This window comes from Symphalangus syndactylus, chromosome 23 (genome assembly GCF_028878055.3).
Source record: "Symphalangus syndactylus isolate Jambi chromosome 23, NHGRI_mSymSyn1-v2.1_pri, whole genome shotgun sequence".
Classification (NCBI taxonomy): domain Eukaryota; kingdom Metazoa; phylum Chordata; class Mammalia; order Primates; family Hylobatidae; genus Symphalangus; species Symphalangus syndactylus.
Genome location: NC_072445.2, coordinates 27,526,901 through 27,548,974, shown reverse-complemented (window position 1 = coordinate 27,548,974; position 22,074 = coordinate 27,526,901). Strand labels below are relative to the sequence as shown.

Here is a 22,074-nt window from a genome sequence, read left to right as displayed (position 1 = left end):
ACGAATAACTTCTCTATGTAAAGATAAGTAACAGCAAAGGAAAACTAGTGCAGAACATAAGGAAAAAATTCATTCATTCATTGAAAAGAGAAAACATTAAGTGCATTACTGATCAGTGGATCAGTACCGTATTTGGTGCTTTGGCTACATCAGTAAATAATACAGACACCAGCTCTCATAGGAAGTCATTCTAGTAAAGAAGACAGACAATACACAATTAACATAAAAAAGCTAATTAAATTATATATGATGTTAAAAAGTGATAATTGTATAAAATTTTTAAAAATAAAGCAGGTAGGGGGATCAGGATTGCTGGAGCAGAGGGCAAGTCACAAATTAAATAGGGCAGCCAGGGAGGACATATTAAGAAGGTGAAACCGAGGCTGGGCACAGTGGCTCACGCCTGTAATCCCAGCACATTGGGAGGCCGAGGTGGGCAGATCACCTGAGGTTGGGAGTTCGAGACCAGCCTGACTAACTTGGAGAAACCTCATCTCTACTAAAAATACAAAAAATTAGCCGGGTATGGTGGTGTGTGCCTGTAATCCCAGCTTCTCGGGGGGCTGAAGCAGGAGAATTGCTTGAACCTGGGAGGTGGAGGTTGCGGTGAGCCGAGATCATGCCATTGCACTCCAGCCTGGGCAACAAGAGCAAAACTCCGTCTCAAAAAAAAAAAAAAAAAAAAAAAAAAAAAAAAAAAAAAAAAAAAAAAAAAAAGAAGGTGAGACCTGACCAGAGACTGGGTGGAGACACAGACACTAAGGAACTAGATATACAGTAGAAGAGCATTTTAGGTAGAGGAAAAGGTACGGGGGTACATGTTGCTGAAACACTAAATAATCACTAGAGCAGGAAATCAAGGTACAGATGGGTAGGAGTGGAGATCAGAAAGTTGGTGGGAGTGGGAGTCGGCAAGAAGGAGAGTCCTCAGAATATGTTGGCCGTTTATAAGCCATTGTGAGAAATGTGGCTTTTAATCTGATGGAAATGGGAATATATTGTAGGATTCTGACAAAGAATAACAAGATCTAAAGTTCTAAAAGGAATACCCTGTTTTCTATGTTGAGACTAGACTGTCAAGGAGCAAAGATCAATGCAGTAAAATCTGTTAGAAGCTACTTCAGTAATCCAGGTACAAAATAATAGGTAATGGTGGCTTAGGCAAGGGTGATGGTAGTTCAGATAGTAAACAGTGATTGAGTTCTCGATGTAGGTTGAAAGGGCCAAAAGAGGTTGTGACATATTGAAAGTAAATTGTGAAGTAAAGGAATAAAGGATGACTCCAAGGCTTCCCGCAGAGAATATGGAAGAACAGAGCTGTCATTAATTAAGATAGAAAAGATTGATGTTGTTTAGCAAGAATAAAGGGAGAAGATCAGGAGTTCGGTTTTGGAAGTGCTGAATTTGAAGCATTTACCTCCCTAATAAGGTATCCAGGTGATGATGTCAAATAGGTCATAGAATGTATGAGTCTGGAGTTCAGGAAAGAGGTCTGAGCTGAGATATAAATTCAGTTGATGTCAGCTTTTAGATGGCACTTAAAGCCAGGATGAACTCAGAGAATGATGAGCTCATCAGACACAGAGTGAGACTAGAAGCAAGAGAAGAACCAAGACCTGAGACTAGGGCATGTCAACATTAAGAAGTGTAGAAGTACAGGGGGAAAAATGCAGCAAAGTACACTGCAAAGTTGTGGCCAATAAGAAGAAAATCAGATGAAGAGGATAGGCAGGTCTGGGATCTGACCAATGAATTTAGCAATGTGGATGCCTTTGATAACCTTGAAATAGATATTTTTGTGAAGAGGACGGGAGTAATGAAAACATGATTGGTTCAGTTTAAGAAAGATTGGAAAGAAAACTGAAAGTGATTCCAGGCGAATCTTGCAAGGAGTTTGCTGTAAAGAGTGAACATAAATGGAGTGTGGAGGAAGCAGAGTCCAAAAAAGTGCTGAGTTTTTTTTTTTAATCTGAGGGATAACAACACTATTTGTATGGTGGTAGAAATAGAAATGATTACAGAGAAGAAAAAGGAGAAATTGCTTCTTCATGTCCTTGAATAGCTAAGAGGGCCTGGAGTCTACAATAATTGAAGAGAGATTTAGACAAGAACTTATCTTTTGTTGAAGAATCAAAAATATCTCTTTTAATTAAATTTTATTAAATTCAAGTAAAGTTAGCCTGAATAGCAATAGTTTTAAATGACATATCCTATATTGTCTTTCTATTTTTGTTTGTCAAACTTTTCACTAACAGAGAGAGCGAGAGCAAGAGAAGACTTACCTAACATGTTTTTTACCAAATATGATGATAATGATCTTTGAGCATTAATATGACATAATTTGAGAATTTTTTTTTGAGACGGAGTCTCACTCTGTTGCCCAGAGTGCAGATTTAAGCTCACTGCAACCTCCACTTCTAGGGTTCAAGAGATTCTCATGCGTCAGCCTCCTGAGTAGCTGGGATTACAGGCGTCTGCCACCATGCCCAGCTAATTTTTGTATTTTTTTTATAGAAACGGGGTTTCACCATGTTGGCCAGGCTTGTCTTAAATGCCTGGCCTCAAGCATTCCACTCGCCTTGGCCTCCCAAAGTTCTGGGATTACAAGCATGAGCCACCACATCTGGCCTGATTTGATATTTTTTACTATCTTCTTTTTAAGTTGTTAATTTTAGTAGAGAGTATATCTTCATTTTATTAAAAATCATACACTTTTTAAAAATTAAGGCAAGCACCTTGTTCCATATAACCTTAAAAAGTAGGGTAATAGGAAGCTACCATAGGCTTCCAAAGGCAAGTGATGCTGAGTAATTAAAACTATTCAGTTTTATAACCCTATTAAAATGGAAAAGTGTTTCTTTCAAACCCAGTGTTTGAAAGAATGTTGAGAAACTGGCATTTGAGAATGAGCAGCTGAGAAACTGCTAGAGAAAACATTAGCAAAATTTTCCTTTTCAAAAAATTTGAAGTACTGCACTATCTTGTTTTCCTGTGAAATCTCTTTCCTTCTTTCCTTCTTTCCTTCCTTCCTTCCTTCCTTCCTTCCTTCCTTCCTTCCTTCCTTCCTTCCTTCCTTCTTTCTTTGTTTCTCAATAGTTATATATCTAGGAGATTCATTAAAAATACCCCAAGATTTCAACAGAGGTTATTGTCTAGGAATGGTAAAAACATTTATAAATACACATACACACACACACACACACACACACGTTACATTTTTTCCAATTTGTAGATTCAGTATCCTACATTAACATGAAAATCACATTCTTCAGTCCTAAGATACATGTATTTTCATATTCATGAAATCAGCACAAGTCATAAAATTAGTATTATCTTAGATTCAAAGAAATGTGATAATTTTGTAATTGAAATATTAGAGTATTTAAAATAAAGGAGGGACAACGATTAAGGAAGCATCACACAGGACAGCTTGTCTACATAGCTTAGAAGTGACTTAAAGGTGTTTCAAAGATCAGTAAGGAGAAGACAACAATTTGATTGTGGGTGAGGTTGTTTTGCGTAGGCCCAATAAAATTAAGTCATTAAAGACACGTTCAATGGGAATGAAGTCATTTACCATAATATGCAATATGAGAAGAGTGAGATTTTTAGATGGAAAATAAAACTTTGTAGCATTTCATTTGAACTAGAGTGAGACATTATGAGATGTTTTAGTCAGAATAAAATTGAGAAGGTGCCGGGAAAGTGGTCTCATGACCACACTGTCTTTCAGATTACAGCCTATTTGTAAAATTATTCACTCTTGAAATGCCACCACCAAATTTTGAACTTCTTTCTTGCCCTTGCATAGATTAATATATTTTACTTAAAAAAAGATCAATCTAATTTCTACAATTCTCACATAAATATAAAGTAACCTTACATTGAATTATAGGTGACTTTACTTCTCTTCCTGCTTAATCTTTGCTATTTGCAATTCTATTCAAAACCATCTCCCCAAACCATAATATGCCTCGGATTTGCTCTCTTCCCTTGATTATGCCATATGTAGAATTTATTTCAATAATATATGTTCTTTGCCCTTAGAACAGATTCTTAAGGACACAGTCACAAGAAGTGAGAGATAGGAAATGATCATTTTTCCCAGAATGCTGAGTTAGCCTTTTACTGGACTTTAAAATAATGACTGAACAGTGGCAAGGTTTAGATCATTTTTCATTTGTATCACAATCTCTCCTACAAAGAGGATTCTAGCATTTAAAACACTGCATATTCTTATTTTCAGTTTCATTTTCTAGAAGAATTCAATGAATTTTTTTAATTGCCTTACCCAGTGAGTTTGACTGCATGTGTCTGAAGCTTTCGATATTTTTCGGATTCTTTATTTGTGCTGGTAACATGTCTGTATATCCCTGTCTTATAATGGAAAAAATCCTCACGGACTTGCATTATGGCTAAAATAAAATCCAACAGAACAAATGGCACAGTATTAAAATATCATCTTTAAAAACCACCAGAAAATTTCATGGAACAACCAATGGGTAAATTGCAAGGAGCTGAATCTAAGAAGGGGCTGTGCGATTCAGCCTAATTTTCTTTCCTACTTAATTTAATTCGTTGCAATAATTTTGTTATCTTATAAAAACAACTTTTAGCTATTTAGAATATTAAGTACACATTATGCTTTTAAAACACCATCTAGTCTTAATCAACAGAGACGCTACTACCAAAAATTAAGCCCTTGCAACAAAAGTACACTACACTTGGTCAGTGATTGCTATTTCTCCACTAAACTTGTGCTTTACCACAAGCCTCTTAAAACCCCAATTAAGCTAGCAGAGCCTAGCAAACTGGGCTTAAAGCAATTGTTGTTAATCCTCATAAGTAAATATAAACCTTTCTTTTGTCAGTTGGAATAAAAAAGCAAACTCCTCGCAAAATAAAACTTTGACAGGATTTCATCCTCCCAGCTCTGAAGAGATAAGCAATGTTGTGCACTTTAAAAAGCAGAGCTTATACTTTAGAAAGCTCTCCTTCATTCCCTCACCTAGATTACTTCATCTCTCTATTGTGTGCTGCTTTGTTGAAGGGCTTTGGCAATTCGGGGTGAAGACTTTAAACTTCTCTTCTAGAATATATGAATTTGAAAATTTTTAATTGGGGTTAGATATGTATAGCTTGATAACTGTGTACAATACTTGTCTTAATTTGACAAGCATTTTAAATAAAATAGGAAGTAAGGTAACTAGTGTTTGACAGATCCTTTTAAAAAGCTTATACTCCAAAGTTAAATATAACTTTTCAATGTTGCAGTTTTTGTTTCATTTTTTAATGTTCTATGCCTTTTCTGATGCTATACAAATAGTCGCAAAACAGGTTAAAACTTCTTTATCTACTTTAAAACACATTCCTAGAGGATTTTAAGAATTTATGTAACTGTACTCTATGCAGATCTCTGCTTTTGTTGTCTATCCATCACCTATACTTATTTTTAATCCTACAGATTTTAGAAGAATGTACACAAAGTTATTCATTCAGGGTTCTATTGGCTTTTACACTCTTTCATACTGAGACAGGGGAAATGCTATATGCCAGGCCAGGCAATCCTGTAACATTTATAGCAAGAAGAGTCAACCAGCATTCTATCTATTTATAAAAATGTGAAGATATTGCAAGGGGCTTTTCTTTTCTGTAGAACCATTGACTCTTTTAGGTCTTATGATTCAACTTTCCTCTAAGCATCATAAATATATTCATTATTCCTGAAAAACACTGCCAACTAAAGAAAAAGAATGAGAAGCCACCATAATTACCTGAAAGATGGCTTCTTTCTGCAGTTTCTGATACCAAACAGACTTGATAAATTCACGAATATGTAACTATATAAGTTACAATCATACAATTTTACTTTTGGAAAACTGCAGCAAACTCATGATACAGAATTATAACACGGATGAGAGGCTTAATTGTTGCTCATCTCTTGCTCCTGGCTTATGCTGGCAGGAGGCAGGTTCTCAAGAAATCTTTGTTAAATGAATGTTGAATAACTTGCATTTTTGTTTTATTGCTTTGAAATGTTATGTCTTTATTTTTGATTCATTCTGTGAAATTTATGAGCATTTCAGTATAGGGTCATAAAATAAATCTAAGGTATTTAAATTTTCTCAATTTTAAATAATTACAATTCAAAATTGTTTGATTAAAAAAGAGGGAGAGAGAGAGGGAAAAAGAAAAAAAAACACTTGAAACAATAATACAACGACTTGAAGATTCTGAAAGGTTAAGTAAATTGCTCAAAGTTATTTAAATAGCAAATGCCAAAGTTGGGATATTTTAGTGTAACCTTGAGTCCAAATGCCTGTGCTCTTTTAAATTTGTCACACAAGCACCACTTAATGGAGCACGCATTGAAATTAGAGATTAATTCCCTCACTCTTCAAATAACCAACAAATGACACAGCTGTAAGGGGGAACAGAAAATTTCTCTTCATTTGTTTTAGGTTTTGGGTAATGTCCCATAATTTTTAAAAATTAAATTCAGGACATGTTTGCGTAGGCTGTGGTTTCTCAATAAATGCTAAGTGGTGATAATGATCAATAAAAATTCATCCAACACAATTATAAAATCCATGATTCCTGCCTATATATATTTAACCGATACTAATTAGATCAGTATTCAGAAAAATTAAAATTGGCAACAGTTCCTTAAGTGTGTACCAAATGTTTTACATTTAATTTTGGCCTATTTTCTATTCCACTGCGTTGATAATATATTCTGGGCCCTTCAGTATTCACAACCTAAATTTTCATTTTAGACCTCATTGGATTTGTTCTTCCATGCACTTCAAGCCAATGTTTATACAGGGAACACATTCTGTGAGTTTACCCTTATTCAGGTCATTGATGCAAAATAAAATTCAACAAGTAAGCAGAATAAATTATCATAAGAGATGATATAAATCAAAGGCAATGTACAACAAGTAACTGTATGATTTCATTATTTACTGTTACTCTAAATAAAACATTTACAAAATTGATCAAAATTGAAAACCTTTTGTAAAACGCAAAATTACACTAGTTTACTCCATTTATTTTGAGCTAATAGAAGGAAAATATTAATCCTCATTTTTTTCAATCCGCTACCTAATCCATTTATACTGAAGATAAGAAAACTGTATGTATGATTCTTAAATATGACTGAATAAATAAAGTAAGCTTCATTACAAATTAGTCAGTTGGCATTTCATGTTGGACTTTCTGTTGGCCCATGATCACTTTGGAAAGACTTCGGAGTTATTCATCAAATGTGTCATTAATATTTAAGAGTTCAATTTATAAACGAGTCTATCTTCTGAAAATAAAATTGCAGCTAATTAAGATATAGGTAATCATATTTCTCAGAATTGAACTCATTTTAGAACTGTTGAAGCCTTTTGGATGCTCTTAAAGTAAAAGTTTTCTTTCTTTTATTAAACTCCTATTACATGAGCTCAATGTAATGTTGTTTATTAAAGGAATGAATAAGAAAAAATCATATTTCATCCAAGCTTACCTTGAACTGGTCCATTTTGCATGATTTCTTTCATTATCTCAGTTTCCTGGATGGAAAAATATGAATAAGCAATATCATTGTTATTGGAGCATATTAAACCTATTGATTGGTGTACAATGTTAAGTGTTTGCAACTTACTCTCAATTGTACTTTGAAAAACTCAACTATATTATGCTACATTAATGAAATTGTTAAAGACAAGATGCACCCATTTGTTTTAATGACATTGATCACCAAATAGTAAATTTGGAGTGGAGAGAAAATACGATAGCCTTTTATGGCTATAAAGAAAAAATAAACAAGGTAAGTTAAAACAATATTTAATTAGTGGAGATTAATAGTATCTCTAATTTTTTTCTCACAAGAGCTATCCCAAATGATTGTTTAGTTAGATGTCTTAGTAGCTTTAGTACAAATATTTCTATGATGTCCTCTAATGTATAATGAAGCCCTCTGTAGGGAGGCAGGGCACTCATTCATAATTGAGCACAAAGTACATGCCAGGAACTATGACTGGAACAAATATTGACCCTGCACCTATACTCAAGGAATTTACACTTTGGTTGAATGACACTACTAATTTCATTATTATATAATAAGATCCATTGTAGAGACAAGCACAAAGTGTTACGTCTGCAAACAAAAAAGGGAAATTAATTCTGCCTGGAAATCAAGGAAAACTTCACAGAGAAGATGAAGTTTTTACCTGGGCCTTGACATTTGTTTGGCATTCTAGATGGAAAGGCTTGATAACCATTTGCATCAGAGGAATTATCACCTAGCTAAGTGGAAAAGTGTAACAGAGCATGGTGTACCTGGGGAACAGAGACTAGTTCTATATATTAGGAGCATTATGGCTGGGTAGAGTGGCAGATGCTGGCAAGACATGAGTGGATAAAAGTAGTATGTCAAAACCAACTCATGAAAGGCCAGTGTGCTATGGTTAGAACACTGAATTGTATTCTGGAGATAATTAGGAAGCACTGGAGGTTCACAAATTCTGAAAACAAGAAGGCTTGGGGAACACTGATATGAAGAAGTAAATTTGCCTATGCTTTTAACAGACAAACTAGAATCCAAGGGAGTCTTTTTTCTATTAGACCCAGATCCTCTTAACTTATATTGTTGAGTGAGACAAAGGATTGATAAAATGAGCTAATACCACAAAAAAGTCAGTGAAAAAGTGTTTAACTTAACTTTTAATTGTCAAGTTAAAATATATGTATATATACATATTATGAAACATAATTTTAAAACCCTATTTCCTTGGACTTTTTAAAATTTAAGTCAATCCTTTACACTGCTAATATTACAAAGATAAGACATCATACCCAAACTGAAAATCCTTAAGAATATTAAAAATTATACATGAAAATATAACATTTATTTGAGAATATAATAGTTTTAAAGAGTTTTTAAATTTAGTTACAGCAGAGCTATATACATTTGAGAAAGTCAACTATTCTTGATTCTTGCCATTTGTACTTACGCTGGAAGAGACTCTGTATGGAGGAGAACATTGGTAGATCCTGTTAGATTTTTCTACGTTGTTGGGACATGGCTTCGTGGCGTGCCGTTTTCCTCGCCCATCAGACCTGCTTGCCATGGCACATCCATTGCTGGTAGCATTTTGGTCTTTGAAAAGTGGATAACATGCATGGGATACCAGTCTATGAGGAATAAGCAAAGAAGCAAAGGTAATATTTAGGAGAAAGTCATAATATCCTTTTTATATGTAATCTTACTGAAATAAACATTCATAAATTATTCTGGTTACTTACATGCATAATTTTCAAAATAGTGACTGACTCCAACACAGAAGCTCAATGACATTACACGCTTCCCTACCCTCCTTTTATTATCTCATTATAATTTTAAAAATCTTGCTTCAAACAATTGTTAATAAATAATTCTATCTGCAGTATAGAATTTCCTGAAGATAAAAAATGGCTGTCAATATTAAGTCTGTGGTAATATTAATAGGGGAAGGACCCCTTTAACCTATTTATATAATTATAATTTGGAAGAGCTAAATTTAATATAAACAAGACAATGAATCTGACTATTCCCAGATGGGATATTAAAATTATGTAAGTTTTGGCTTTAAAGTTTTTATTTTGTTTTGTTTTTGTGTTTGTATATTTTTATTAAGTTATATGTTCACATAATACAAACTATTATATATCTGTAGTTTGTGGTACTTTGCGGGAAATAGTATAATATTAATATAATATTAAATGTTAATAAAGTAGAAAACTATCAGACATGTGTATTGTCTAAAAGAGAGAGGAAATTATTTTGATTTCTGATTTTGAAAGTAAACATAGCAAAGTACAAATTATTTGGCACCAATTCAAACATAATAATGTTGAATAAAAAGGTAAATTTTAAGGGAAATAAAATCATGGTAATGATATTGTAGAAATTCTATGCTGAAATGGCCATAGAAGTATCCACTAGGATTGGTTCATGAAAACGTAATAGTTTCCAACACAGTATGAGAATCTGAGGAAAGAACATGACAAAAGCAAAACCATTGAAAACACTCAAACAAACAACCTAAAAAATATTGCATTAAATGCATTAATTTGTGTTAAATGATGAGTGCTGTAGACTGAATGGTGTCACTTTAAAATTCATATGTTGAAGCATTTATACCCAATGTAATGATATTTAGAGGTAGGCCTTGGGGAGATAATTAACTTTAAAGGATGTCATGAGGGTAGGGCCATCACAGATGTGATTAGTGCCTTTATAAGAAAAGGAAGAAACCAGAGCTGTCTTCCATCATGTGGGGACACTGTGAGAAGGTGTCCATCTCAAAGCCAGAAAGAGAGCCCTCACCAAGAACGAAACCAGCTTGGTCCTGGATCAAGTGTTTGCTGTTGAAGACATTCAGTCTACGGAATTTTCTTACAGCACCCCAAGCAATCCAATAGAATGAGATTTAGTTGGGCGTCAATGATAATTTACATTTTTAAGCTCTTAAAGAGTGCTTATTTTTTATCATAATACAAAATGCCAGCCAACCAAACACTAGTACAAGAGGAAAGTATCAGCCCAAGTTGCCCATTCAAAGTACCACATTTTAGGCAAAACATATGAAAAAATTTAAAGCAATTTATTGCAACCCATCAAAATCTGATATCCACTATTTTCTATAGCATCTAACTGGTCCTATAGCAGATCCAGAGCACTGAGTGGATGATGAAGATCAAGTGAGCAGTACATATATACAACACTCTTTATCAGCTGCAGCTTCCTTAGCTGAATAACTCAGCTTTTTAGTAGATCAGCTCTTATAGCAGACACAAGGATGTTATATGGGTATCAGCCTACATGAAAGCAAGGAAATGCAGCTCCCCATTTTTCATCGAATGGGGTGGAGACAATTAATGAACAATACTGATGAATTGAAACAACTGTAAATTATTCCTTTATATTATTATTCTTATTTTTAGCCTAATTTTACCTGGCATTATCTATTCAACAATCTGGGTAACTGAAAAGCACAGCAGAGAGAGCAGCAACCCTGATTACTTTATTCTGTCTGTGGGGACTCACTTGGCTCAGAGCAACAAAGAGAAAATATTTACTTGAGTCTACAAAAGTAAAATTAATATTAATTTAGCTAGAAATGTATACATTCTTCAGGAGGTGTTTCTAATAGCTTCTAATATCAATAGATAACAAATATAGTATATATTTAACTGTAACATAATATTTGTATTCATGTAGATGTAGTATACATATTTTTAAGTATTTTTTTGTAAAAATCTTGGGATTAATTATTTTCCTTGTTCTAACACAATGCACCACTCATAAAAATCCTAGAAACACATGTTGAGCAGCTATTTACCCACGTTTTCTCAGGTACCACCAAGCCCTATCGATGCTTCCACTATTGCATCCAGGACGGTTCTTGGAACAGCAAGAGATCAAATTCTGAGGGGATAGATTGGCCGTGTATCGACCCTTAGACTGAATTGCTATTCGGTCAGCAGCCACACCTGTTTCAAATAGAATATCAATTAATATTCAAATGGTACACGGTATTTCTAGTAAGGTACATAACCCTTTTTGTTTGAACCTTAACGTAGTCTTTAAAACTGTGTATAATTTATAATTAAGGCCAAAGAGCATTAATATATTTATGTATTCCAGCCAGTTAACTGTGTCATACTCTCAGTTATAATTTTTGTCCTATTTTGATAATACTCAATTGTCCTACTGACTTCAAAGATTTTCTAGTTTCTTGTTCCTTTGATGTTCTATATGCTCCTGAACTCCTCATTAAGGAATCTGTCAAGTGAAACTCTTGGAAGGCAAGAGCCATATGTTCCTTATATTTCTATTTCCTGTACCTAGAGCAGTATCTTGCATATAGTCATGGGAAAATACTATTTTCTAAATGAATTTAAGTAAACTAGGGCAATCAAGAAAACTAACCATAGAAATATTCATTGAAAATTCATCCACAGACATCTGATATATTGGAGTAAAACTGAATCCTTTGTTTTTAAACTGGTTTAATCTAATTTAACTACCCAGGAGACCATACTTAAGCTAATCCAGACTAATAAGAATCTATCTTACACAGTATCTAAAGCTACATAGCACACTTTCGTGCTCATAATATAAATGAAAATTATTATCTTAACTTTGTTTTAGTAGACATGGAATTCAGCTTGTTTATACATATATATAAAATGAGGTGAATATATTTATTTAGTTACAATTACTAACTGTTGTAACTACTATTAACTAATACTATTAGTTACATATAATATAGTTCATTATATATAGCTATATATGTAATTATATATATACAATCTAATAGCTATATATGTAACTGATGATATGTAATGCTATATACAACTAATAATATAGTTATGACTATCATATTATTAACTAATATCATTAGTTATATATATAGATACACAAAAAAAAAACTTTATGTTATTACAACTTCTATTCTTTTGTTATATGACTTCCTAGAATTGTAATTGTTATTGGTTCATTCCTTTCCTCAACACATTTATTAAACACCTACTAACTGACAGGCATTGTAGCACTGGAAATTACAATGATGAACAAGAAACAAGGGAGACATAGTTCTGCCCTCTTAGAATAATAGACCAGGGAAACTAATCAACCAGTAGCAAAACCCTACAGATGTCATCATTTTGATCATGGTACCAAAATAAGCTAATGTGAGTGATGAGATTATGAAAGAATTGGGGTGGGTACCATTTTAGTGCAGACTTTTTTGTTGAATATCTGGAACAGTGGTTTTGAATATCTGCTACAGTCTTGTTCAGTCTTGTTCTAAGTGAGTTTCTTACTCACTTTTAATTAAAGACAACAAAATAATAACCTTTCTTCTATTCATTCACTTTTCTTAGTGGAAGTTTTAGTTTCTTTCTCATCAAAATTGTGAGTGTCCTGAAACCCCTCAAGGTGCTAATTAAAAATTTTTCTAAAATAATTCGTTTAATTCATTTACGTATGTATCTTTGTATACACATTGTTTTAATGTAACTATGGCACATTACAATGCTGTAGGGCAATTGCTGGCATTCTTTACATGCTCAACATGTGTTAAATCTATAACCTCCAACTCCCTACTAAATTCCCATCTACTATTGCACTAGGATATATTTCATAGGAGCGAATGGCATTACACGACTTCTGAGAGTCTCAAGAAAATAATTCCCTATTTCATCAAAGAAAGGAGAAATTCTTTGATGCTTTGACATTCAGCACAGGGGTTTAGAATGACATCAAATTTTTAAAAAAATGGTGTAACTGTGTTTTCATTCAGAAAATACTTTTATAGTGTAGAGAAAACAGTCATCCAGAAGTTGGAAGCCTGGTCTCCAGGATTATTTCTGATATTTCTCATCTTTTGGCTTCAGATAAGCCACTTTACCTATTTGGGCTTCCTTTATAGTACTAGAGGCTTGAATAAGGTGACCTTTAAAATCTCTTCCAGCCTCACGAATCTGTAGATTTCAACTAAAGGATAAATGTTTTAAATCCTAATGTTATGCAATATGTTGCTCTTATACCGACATTTCTGAATCTCAATGATGGTTTAGCCAAAATTCACTTGAAATATTTAGAAAAGGTCAGAATATTTAAGAATGACTCAGTTCAACCAATTGTTTTCCACTCTCTTCTTAAAAACTCTCACTGGACGGTACCTCTGAGACACGCTCTATTCTTTCCCTTTCTTATTTTATTCCGTCTTCAAATGTATGTGAAACATATTACTCCCACTACTCCAAACACCTTTATCTCTTCAGCTTCTGAAAAATAGCTTGAATTTTATTTGATTACATAACTTTTTAAAATATATGTGCATATTTTTAAGAGTCTTATTTATTCAATTTTATAGCTTTTAGTTTCTCTGAGAGATAATCTTTTTTTATAACTAATACTTCTCGACATAATTTTTTAGATCTTTATGACATTTTAGTTTATTTTTTTCTTTATTTAACACAAAAAAATTGCCCTAATTTATCATACTGAATTCACAGGATACAAAACTATGTCCTTTGGAATTACCAAAGGAGACCTCTCTCTGGTGTTCCGTGAATTAGGTAGGGGAACAATCCTGACTTGGCGCAGTGCAGAGGCTATTATCTGTGGGGTTGAGACCTGGGAACACCAACATATATCCTCCACTCTAGCAAGTTGCTTTTAGTATTTCACCACAAATGTTTTTCCTTAGACATCTTCAGAAATACTGGCATAATGTAAATTTTAGGCAAAATTCTTATAGATCTAGGTGTAACACATTAACCACATGAATATAAAATGGCAAATGGTTTATTATATTAAACCTTTCTCCACCCATCTGAAACAACCTTAATCTTCTTTTTATTACGTGGTCTTATCTATCAATAGACAAACAAATTTTAGCTCAGAAAGGTCTCCATGTGGGTCCCTGACACATCAAGGACAGCATAAGATAGCCAGAGAGGGGTTGTAGGCAGCAGTGAATTAACAAATGTAGCCACTTGGGGTGACCTTGGCTACCATTATGATTCTAACAAAGGCATTTCTGGAGTTGTCTGATTGATACCATGGAGCAATGATATTTAGACAAAGATGTCAGCATTTCTCTGTCCCAGGATATGCCGCCTTTCAGAGCTGGCTTCTCGAAGAGCCTCTGTACTTATTCACAATCCTTCAATGGCTTTAAACTGTCTTTGAACACTGTTGAAATTACCTGCAAACCCTAGAGCATGGTTTTATGAAGATAATTGAATGACAGCCAATCATCATCATGTTAGGCTTCATTTAATTGCTGAAATATATTCAACACTCCTTTGAGGATAATTTTGGAGACTTAATTTGAGGGTTAGCCTGTAACTAATTTATTGGATTTGTGAATTTATATGAAAGTAACTATAAAAGAGTCATTGCTTATACTTTTTGAGTAACAGTAGACTTAATTTGGAAGCTATTCTTATTAAAAGATCAGTCACATTACTTTTGAGTCAGAACCTATATATTTGCTTATATTTATTTAAAATGAAATAAAATCCATTTGATCTATTATTATTTAGGTTTTAAGTCTTACTTTACATCAAATTAGATTAATAACTGTTTTTGCAAAATGCATAAACAGTAAAGAATATGAGAATTATGTGGGTGTGTCTATATGTATATTAGAATTATAAATAATATATGAATGAAGAAGAACCTTGATCCTTTTTTATTATCTGGCCTTAACTCTGAATAGACAAACACATTTTAGTAACTTTATTTTGTCACTCTTTTGATTCACTCTCTATTTAAAATTGCACCCTAAAAATAAAAACTTTTAGACTAAAACTGGATTTTTTATATAATCTTCAGGTTACTTTCTTCAGTCATAATGAGATTTTATTTGATCACATGCTAATATTTAAATATTCTAATTGTTAAAATCATTTAATTATTCTCTCAGTCTCTGGAGCCAAAAGTAGTAATTTATAAGGAAGGAATTAAAGTGGCTTTATTACTTGCAGTGGAAAATGCCCAGGATGCAGCACAATTTTTTTGATCCAATGGGCCATGAGTCCATCCAGGCCATTTATAAGAAGCAACAAAAAACTCTGGAAGATCAGTTGTTGCAGGTAAAGAAGCCTAAAGAGGAAGAAGAGGTACATGTATGAGATTTTCTCAAATACGTCTCAATAGGAAAATGTCATGCCCTTTTATAAAGTTATAATTATTTTTTAAATTATTTTATACATCCAAGTTTCCAGATGAACTACAGCTATGTGGGATTTATATTTCACTCTATGGTTAAAAATGACAATGCAATATGGGGACTCATAACCTAATACAAAGTCATGAGAAAAATACGTAGAATGGTTTTACTGGGTTACTGCACAGTGCAATAATATCAGCCAATGTTTCTATCACCTTGAATCAGAGTTTTCTTCATCCACAGGAAGACCACATGGTGTTACTCAAATTTGTCCTCATAAAGAACATTTACTTCCCTGTCTCTCCTATTTTAAAGAGTGTATGTGATTCTGAGATGAAATTAATTTTGAAAGGGTGCATTTATGACAATTATGTATTATATGTGTATAGAGCCCCAAGGAACACATCAATTTTACACCAGCTATTAGGAAATACAACTGGGATGAATTGGTTGATAATTATAAAATACTTGAAGACTAAAAAGGACTTCAGGGTTGGGCACGTTGGCTCATGCCTGTGATCCCAGCACTTTGAGAGGCCGAGACGGGTGAATCACAAGGTCGGGAGTTCAAGACCAGCCTGGCCAACATGGTGAAAACCCGTCCTTACAAAAAATACAAAAAATTAGCTGGGCGTGGTGGCAGGCACCTGTAATCACAGCTACTCAGGAGGCTCAGGTGGGAGAATCACTTGAACCTGGGAGGCAGAGGTTGAAGGAGGTTGCAGTGAGCCGAGTTCGTGCCATTGCACTCCAACCTGGGCGACAGTGCGAGACTCCATCTCAAAAAAAAAAAAAAAAAGACTTCAGGAAGTGTGTCAGAGCAACTGTGCAAAACTATGATGTCTTAAGAGCCCAGGTTAAAGCCCTGACAAAGTCTGTTTTGGCTGCCATCTTTCCAAGAAGCCAATTAAATTGTATGAAACTTGTTGTGTTCATTTCATTCAAAGAAAATCTAGAACACAATAACCTGTTATTTCCCAAACTTTTCTGAAGAGATGACTTTCACTTCCAAAAATAATCAGGCTTAAACCAAATAACGATTTGTTTATTAATTTTTCATCAGTTTTGTATATATGTTCACACACACACACACACACAAAACCAATCATTTCCGAGCGTTCTTTAAAGTTTTGAAAGTGTTTTAATATTTTAATACTCATTATTTTATTTTGTCTTCTCAACATTCCTATGTGATATACTCAGGGACAAATATTATTAGCTCTTTTTTATGAATGAGAAAACTAACTTTTAACAGTTAAAAGACATGTTGAGTGCCTCAGCTAAACAAGAAACGCTCCTAGGACTACACTCAGGCTTCAAAATTCTTAACTTGCCGCATTTCTATTGTTTCCCTGCTTTATCAGAAATATATGGCTAATTTGCAGCAGAAGTAAAGTGTTAAAAATTTTTACCAATTTAAAAGTTTTATGATTATGGTTTGAACCAGTCATATTACTGATCTGGTTGATATCTTGCAAAAAAAAAAATTCCTTCTGATAAGTACATAATAGCTTCCAAGACTAAAACAAGGAACGTTTAGAATTTGCACGTCTGCTTGAAAAGGTTTTCATGCAAAATAATTTATAAATTTGTATTTTAATAGGGGAGTTCAGTTTTGACTTAGAAAACTATTACCACCTGATGAGAAAGTTATTATATCCTGAGGTCCATTACTGCTATTTCGATGATGGAAGAAAGTGCCAAAAACATCAAGCAGATCATTGTGAAGTGCTTGCATGATAACTTCAAGGATGGTATCATAGAAAGCTAAGTGATTTGGGGGTTTTGATGACATTAGATGGACTGCATTGCAGAATCTTAGGGTTGGGGCAGAACACATTTATTGCTCTGGGTAGATAATTTGAGAGATACAGACCCACTTTTGAAAGGTGCCTTTCTAGCTGGGGCAGAAATATACATATCTTAAAACTCATACCCTTCAATTTTGTATTATTGGTTTGTCAGTGTGCCTTTAAGCATGTATAATACTAAGTTGCCTTATGTTTTCAGAAAAATAGGTGGAGCATCAATTGTTATTTTATCACTTTAAAATTTCAATTTAATGACAAAGCTAGAATATGTTCCTTCTACTCTACTGATAGAATAAACATATAACTATTACTTTAAACACAATTCAGCAGGGTTGGGTTATTTAGAAATTGACCTGCACATTTGAAAGCCTACCAGAGTGCTTTGCATATGGGAGATACTCAATAAATATTTAATAATAATAATGAAATACATATCTATCAAGTAAAAGTACGTCTTCCTCCATAGGCACTTTAAGTTAAATTATAATACCAGCATGCATTTGTCACTTTTATGATTTATTCTTTAAAAATGAAAAAATATAAATGGTGAATACGTCTCAATAAGACAAGGCAATACTGAAACAACAGGCAAAATAACATTTTTATTAAAAACTTATTTAGAAATCCACTAAGCCAGATCAATTTATGAAGATCATCTTTTGGATTTTCAAGATTTTTACCATTTATTTATTACTGCTTTTACTAAAAATGAGCTCATAGGATTTGAGGAGTAGCAGGCACATATTTTTTATTTGCCTCATGATATCAGTTAATCTGATATTATAAAACCACAAAAAATTTTATATTTCATTATTTCATAATTACTGTATTCCTCTGTAAAGTAAATTGTTTAGAGTTTATAAATAAAGATAAGCATCACAGAATAATGGCTGTTAGGAATTGGTAATAGAAGTTTGGCTTTAATGAATCATACATTTGTTTTTAATTTTTTTTTTTTTTTACTTAATAAAGCAAAAGGATCAAGATGATCAGCTGATAGTGACAGAAATTCCAAAATGACACTGGCTTAAGTAGATAGAAATTCATTTTTAAGAAAGACTTACAGGATTTCATATAGATATGCTTAATTCTTTTCATTGTAATGTTGAAAAACATTTTAATCAGGATCTAACTATATTTCCAAATCAGTATTAGCCAAATTTGACTTTCAATGTGAACAGTGTCCCTGCTTCAGTATTTCCGTTTAAAAATTAGAAATTAAAGATATTGTGGGCAAATATGAGAATTAAATACGACAATAAACACTGGTGAATTGCATAACATTTGCATTTAATTAAATTAAAATCTCTAAAAGATTGGTGGATCTTGACTCCTTATCCAATTTGCCAGTCTGTGTCTTTTAATGGGAGCATTTAGCCCATTTACATTTAAAGTTAATATTGTTATGTGTGAATTTGATCCTGTCAAGACCCATCAGTGTGCTGTATTCAGGAAACCCATCTCACGTGCAGAGACACACATAGACTCAAAATAAAGGGATGGAGGAAGATCTACCAAGCAAATGGAAAACAAAAAAAGGCAGGGGTTGCAATCCTAGTCTTTGATAAAATAGACTTTAAACCAACAAAGATCAAAAGAGACAAAGAAGGCCATTACATAATGGTAAAGGGATCAATTCAACAAGCAGAGCTAACTATCCTAAATATATATGCACCCAACACAGGAGCACCCAGATTCATAAAGCAAGTTCTGAGTGACCTACAAAGAGACTTAGACTCCCACACAACAATAATGGGAGATTTTAACACCCCACTGTCAACATTAGACAGATCAACGAGACAGAAAGTTAACAAGGATACCCAGAAATTGAACTCAGCTCTGCACCAAGTGGACCTAATAGACATCTACAGAACCCTCCACCCCAAATCAACAGAATATACATTTTTTTTCAGCACCACACCACACCTATTCCAAAATTGACCACATAGTTGGAAGTAAAGCTCTTCTCAGCAAATGTAAAATAACAGAAATTATAACAAACTGTCTTTCAGACCACAGTGCAATCAAGCTAGAACTCAGGATTAAGAAACTCACTCAAAACTGCTCAACTACATGGAAACAGAACAACCTACTCTTGAATGACTACTGGGTACATAATGAAATGAAGGCAGAAATAAAGATGTTCTTTGAAACCACTGAGAACAAAGACACAACATATCAGAATCTCTGGGACATGTTCAAAGCAGTGTGTAGAGGGAAATTTATAGCACTAAATGCCCACAAGAGAAAGCAGGAAAGATCCAAAATTGACACCCTAACATCACTATTAAAAGAACTAGAAAAGCAAGAGCAAACACATTCAAATGCCAGCAGAAGGCAAAAAATAACTAAAATCAGAGCAGAACTGAAGGAAATAGAGACACAAAAAACCCTTCAAAAAATTAATGAATCCAGGAGCTGGTTTTCTGAAAAGATCAACAAAATTGATAGACCGCTAGCAAGACTAATAAAGAAGAAAAGAGAGAAGAATCAAATGGATGCAATAAAAAATGATAAAGGGGATATCACCACCGATCCCACAGAAATACAATCTACCATCAGAGAATACTACAAACACCTCTATGCAAACAAACTAGAAAATCTAGAAGAAATGGATAAATTCCTCGACACATACACCCTCCCAAGACTAAACCAGGAAGAAGTTGAATCTCTGAATAGAACAATAACAGGCTCTGAAATTGTGGCAATAATCGATAGCTTACCAACCAAAAACAGTCCAGGACCTGATGGATTCACAGCCGAATTTTACTAGAGTTACAAGGAGGAACTGGTACCATTCCTTCTGAAACTATTCCAATCAATAGAAAAAGAGGGAATGCTCCCTAACACATTTTATGAGGCCAGCATCATCCTGATACCAAAGCCTGGCAGAGACACAACCAAAAAAGAGAATTTCAGACCACTATTCTTGATGAACATTGATGCAAAAATCCTCAATAAAATACTGGCAAACCGAATCCAGCAGCACATCAAAAAGCTTATCCACCATGATCAAGTGGGCTTCATCCCTGGGATGCAAGGCTGGTTCAACATATGCAAATCAATAAATGTAATCCAGCATGTAAACAGAACCAAAGACAAAAACCACATGATTATCTCAATAGATGCAGAAAAGGCCTTTGACAAAATTCAACAACCCTTCATGCTAAAAACTCTCAATAAATTAGGTACTGATGGGACATATCTCAAAATAATAAGAGCTATCTATGACAAACCCACAGCCAATATCATACTGAATGGGCAAAAACTGGAAGCATTCCCTTTGAAAACTGGCACAAGAGAGATGCCCTCTCTCACCACTCCTATTCAACATAGTGTTGGAAGTTCTGGCCAGGGCAATCAGGCAGGAGAAGGAAATAAAGGGTATTCAATTAGGAAAAGAGGAAATCAAACTGTCCCTGTTTGCAGATGACATGATTGTATATCTAGAAAACCCCATTGTCTCAGCCCAAAATCTCCTTAAGCTGATTAGCAACTTCAGCAAAGTCTCAGGATACAAAATCATTGTACAAAAATCACAAGCAGTCTTGTACACCAATAACAGACAAACAGAGAGCCAAATCATGAGTGAACTCCCATTCACAATCGCTTCAAAGAGAATAAAATACCTAGGAATCCAATTTACAAGGGACATGAAGGACCTCTTCAAGGAGAACTACAAACCACTGCTCAATGAAATAAAAGAGGATACAAACAAATGGAAGAACATTCCATGCTCATGGGTTGGAAGAATCAATATCGTGAAAATGGCCATACTGTCCAAGGTAATTTACAGATTCAACGCCATCCCCATCAAGCTACCAATGACTTTCTTCACAGAATTGGAAAAAACTACTTTAAAGTTCATATGGAACCAAAAAAGAGCCCGCATCGCCAAGTCAATCCTAAGCCAAAAGAACAAAGCTGGAGGCATCACACTACCTGACTTCAAACTATAGTACAAGGCTACAGTAACCCACACAGCATGGTACTGGTACCAAAACAGAGACATAGATCAATGGAACAGAACAGAGCCCTCAGAAATAATGCCACATATCTACAACTATCTGATCTTTGACAAACCTGACAAAAACAAGCAATGGGGAAAGGATTCCCTATTTAATAAATGGTGCTAGGATACTGGCTAGCCATATTAGAAAGCTGAAACTGGATCCCTTACTTACACCTTATACAAAAATTAATTCAAGATGGATTAAAGACTTACATTTTAGAACTAAAACCATAAAAACCCTAGAAGAAAACCTAGGCAATACCATTCAGGACATAGGCATGGGCAAGGACTTCATGTCTAAAACATCAAAAGCAATGGCAACAAAAGTCAAAATTGACAAATGGGATCTAATTAAACTAAAGAGCTTCTGCACAGCAAAAGAAACTACCATCAGAGTGAACAGGCAACCTACAAAATGGGAGAAAATTTTCGCAACCTACCCATCTGACAAAGGGCTAATATCCAGAATCTACAATGAACTCAAACAAATTGACAAGAAGAAAACAAACAACCCCATCAAAAAGTGGGCAAA

General features: G+C 34.0%; 1 protein-coding gene across 1 annotated transcript in view; it reads right to left on the bottom strand.

The window, feature by feature from the left end:
* The window catches only part of TINAG (tubulointerstitial nephritis antigen), an 81,974-nt gene that overhangs the window by 30,723 nt on the left and 29,177 nt on the right, over positions 1 to 22,074 (bottom strand). The window contains exons 5-9 of the mRNA XM_055263591.2: positions 15,529 to 15,652; positions 11,373 to 11,523; positions 9,003 to 9,183; positions 7,514 to 7,559; positions 4,292 to 4,415 (exon numbers count right to left, since the gene is read on the bottom strand). Of these exons, the coding sequence (XP_055119566.1) occupies positions 4,292 to 4,415; positions 7,514 to 7,559; positions 9,003 to 9,183; positions 11,373 to 11,523; positions 15,529 to 15,652 (626 nt within the window). The remainder of the gene's footprint in view (positions 1 to 4,291; positions 4,416 to 7,513; positions 7,560 to 9,002; positions 9,184 to 11,372; positions 11,524 to 15,528; positions 15,653 to 22,074) is intronic.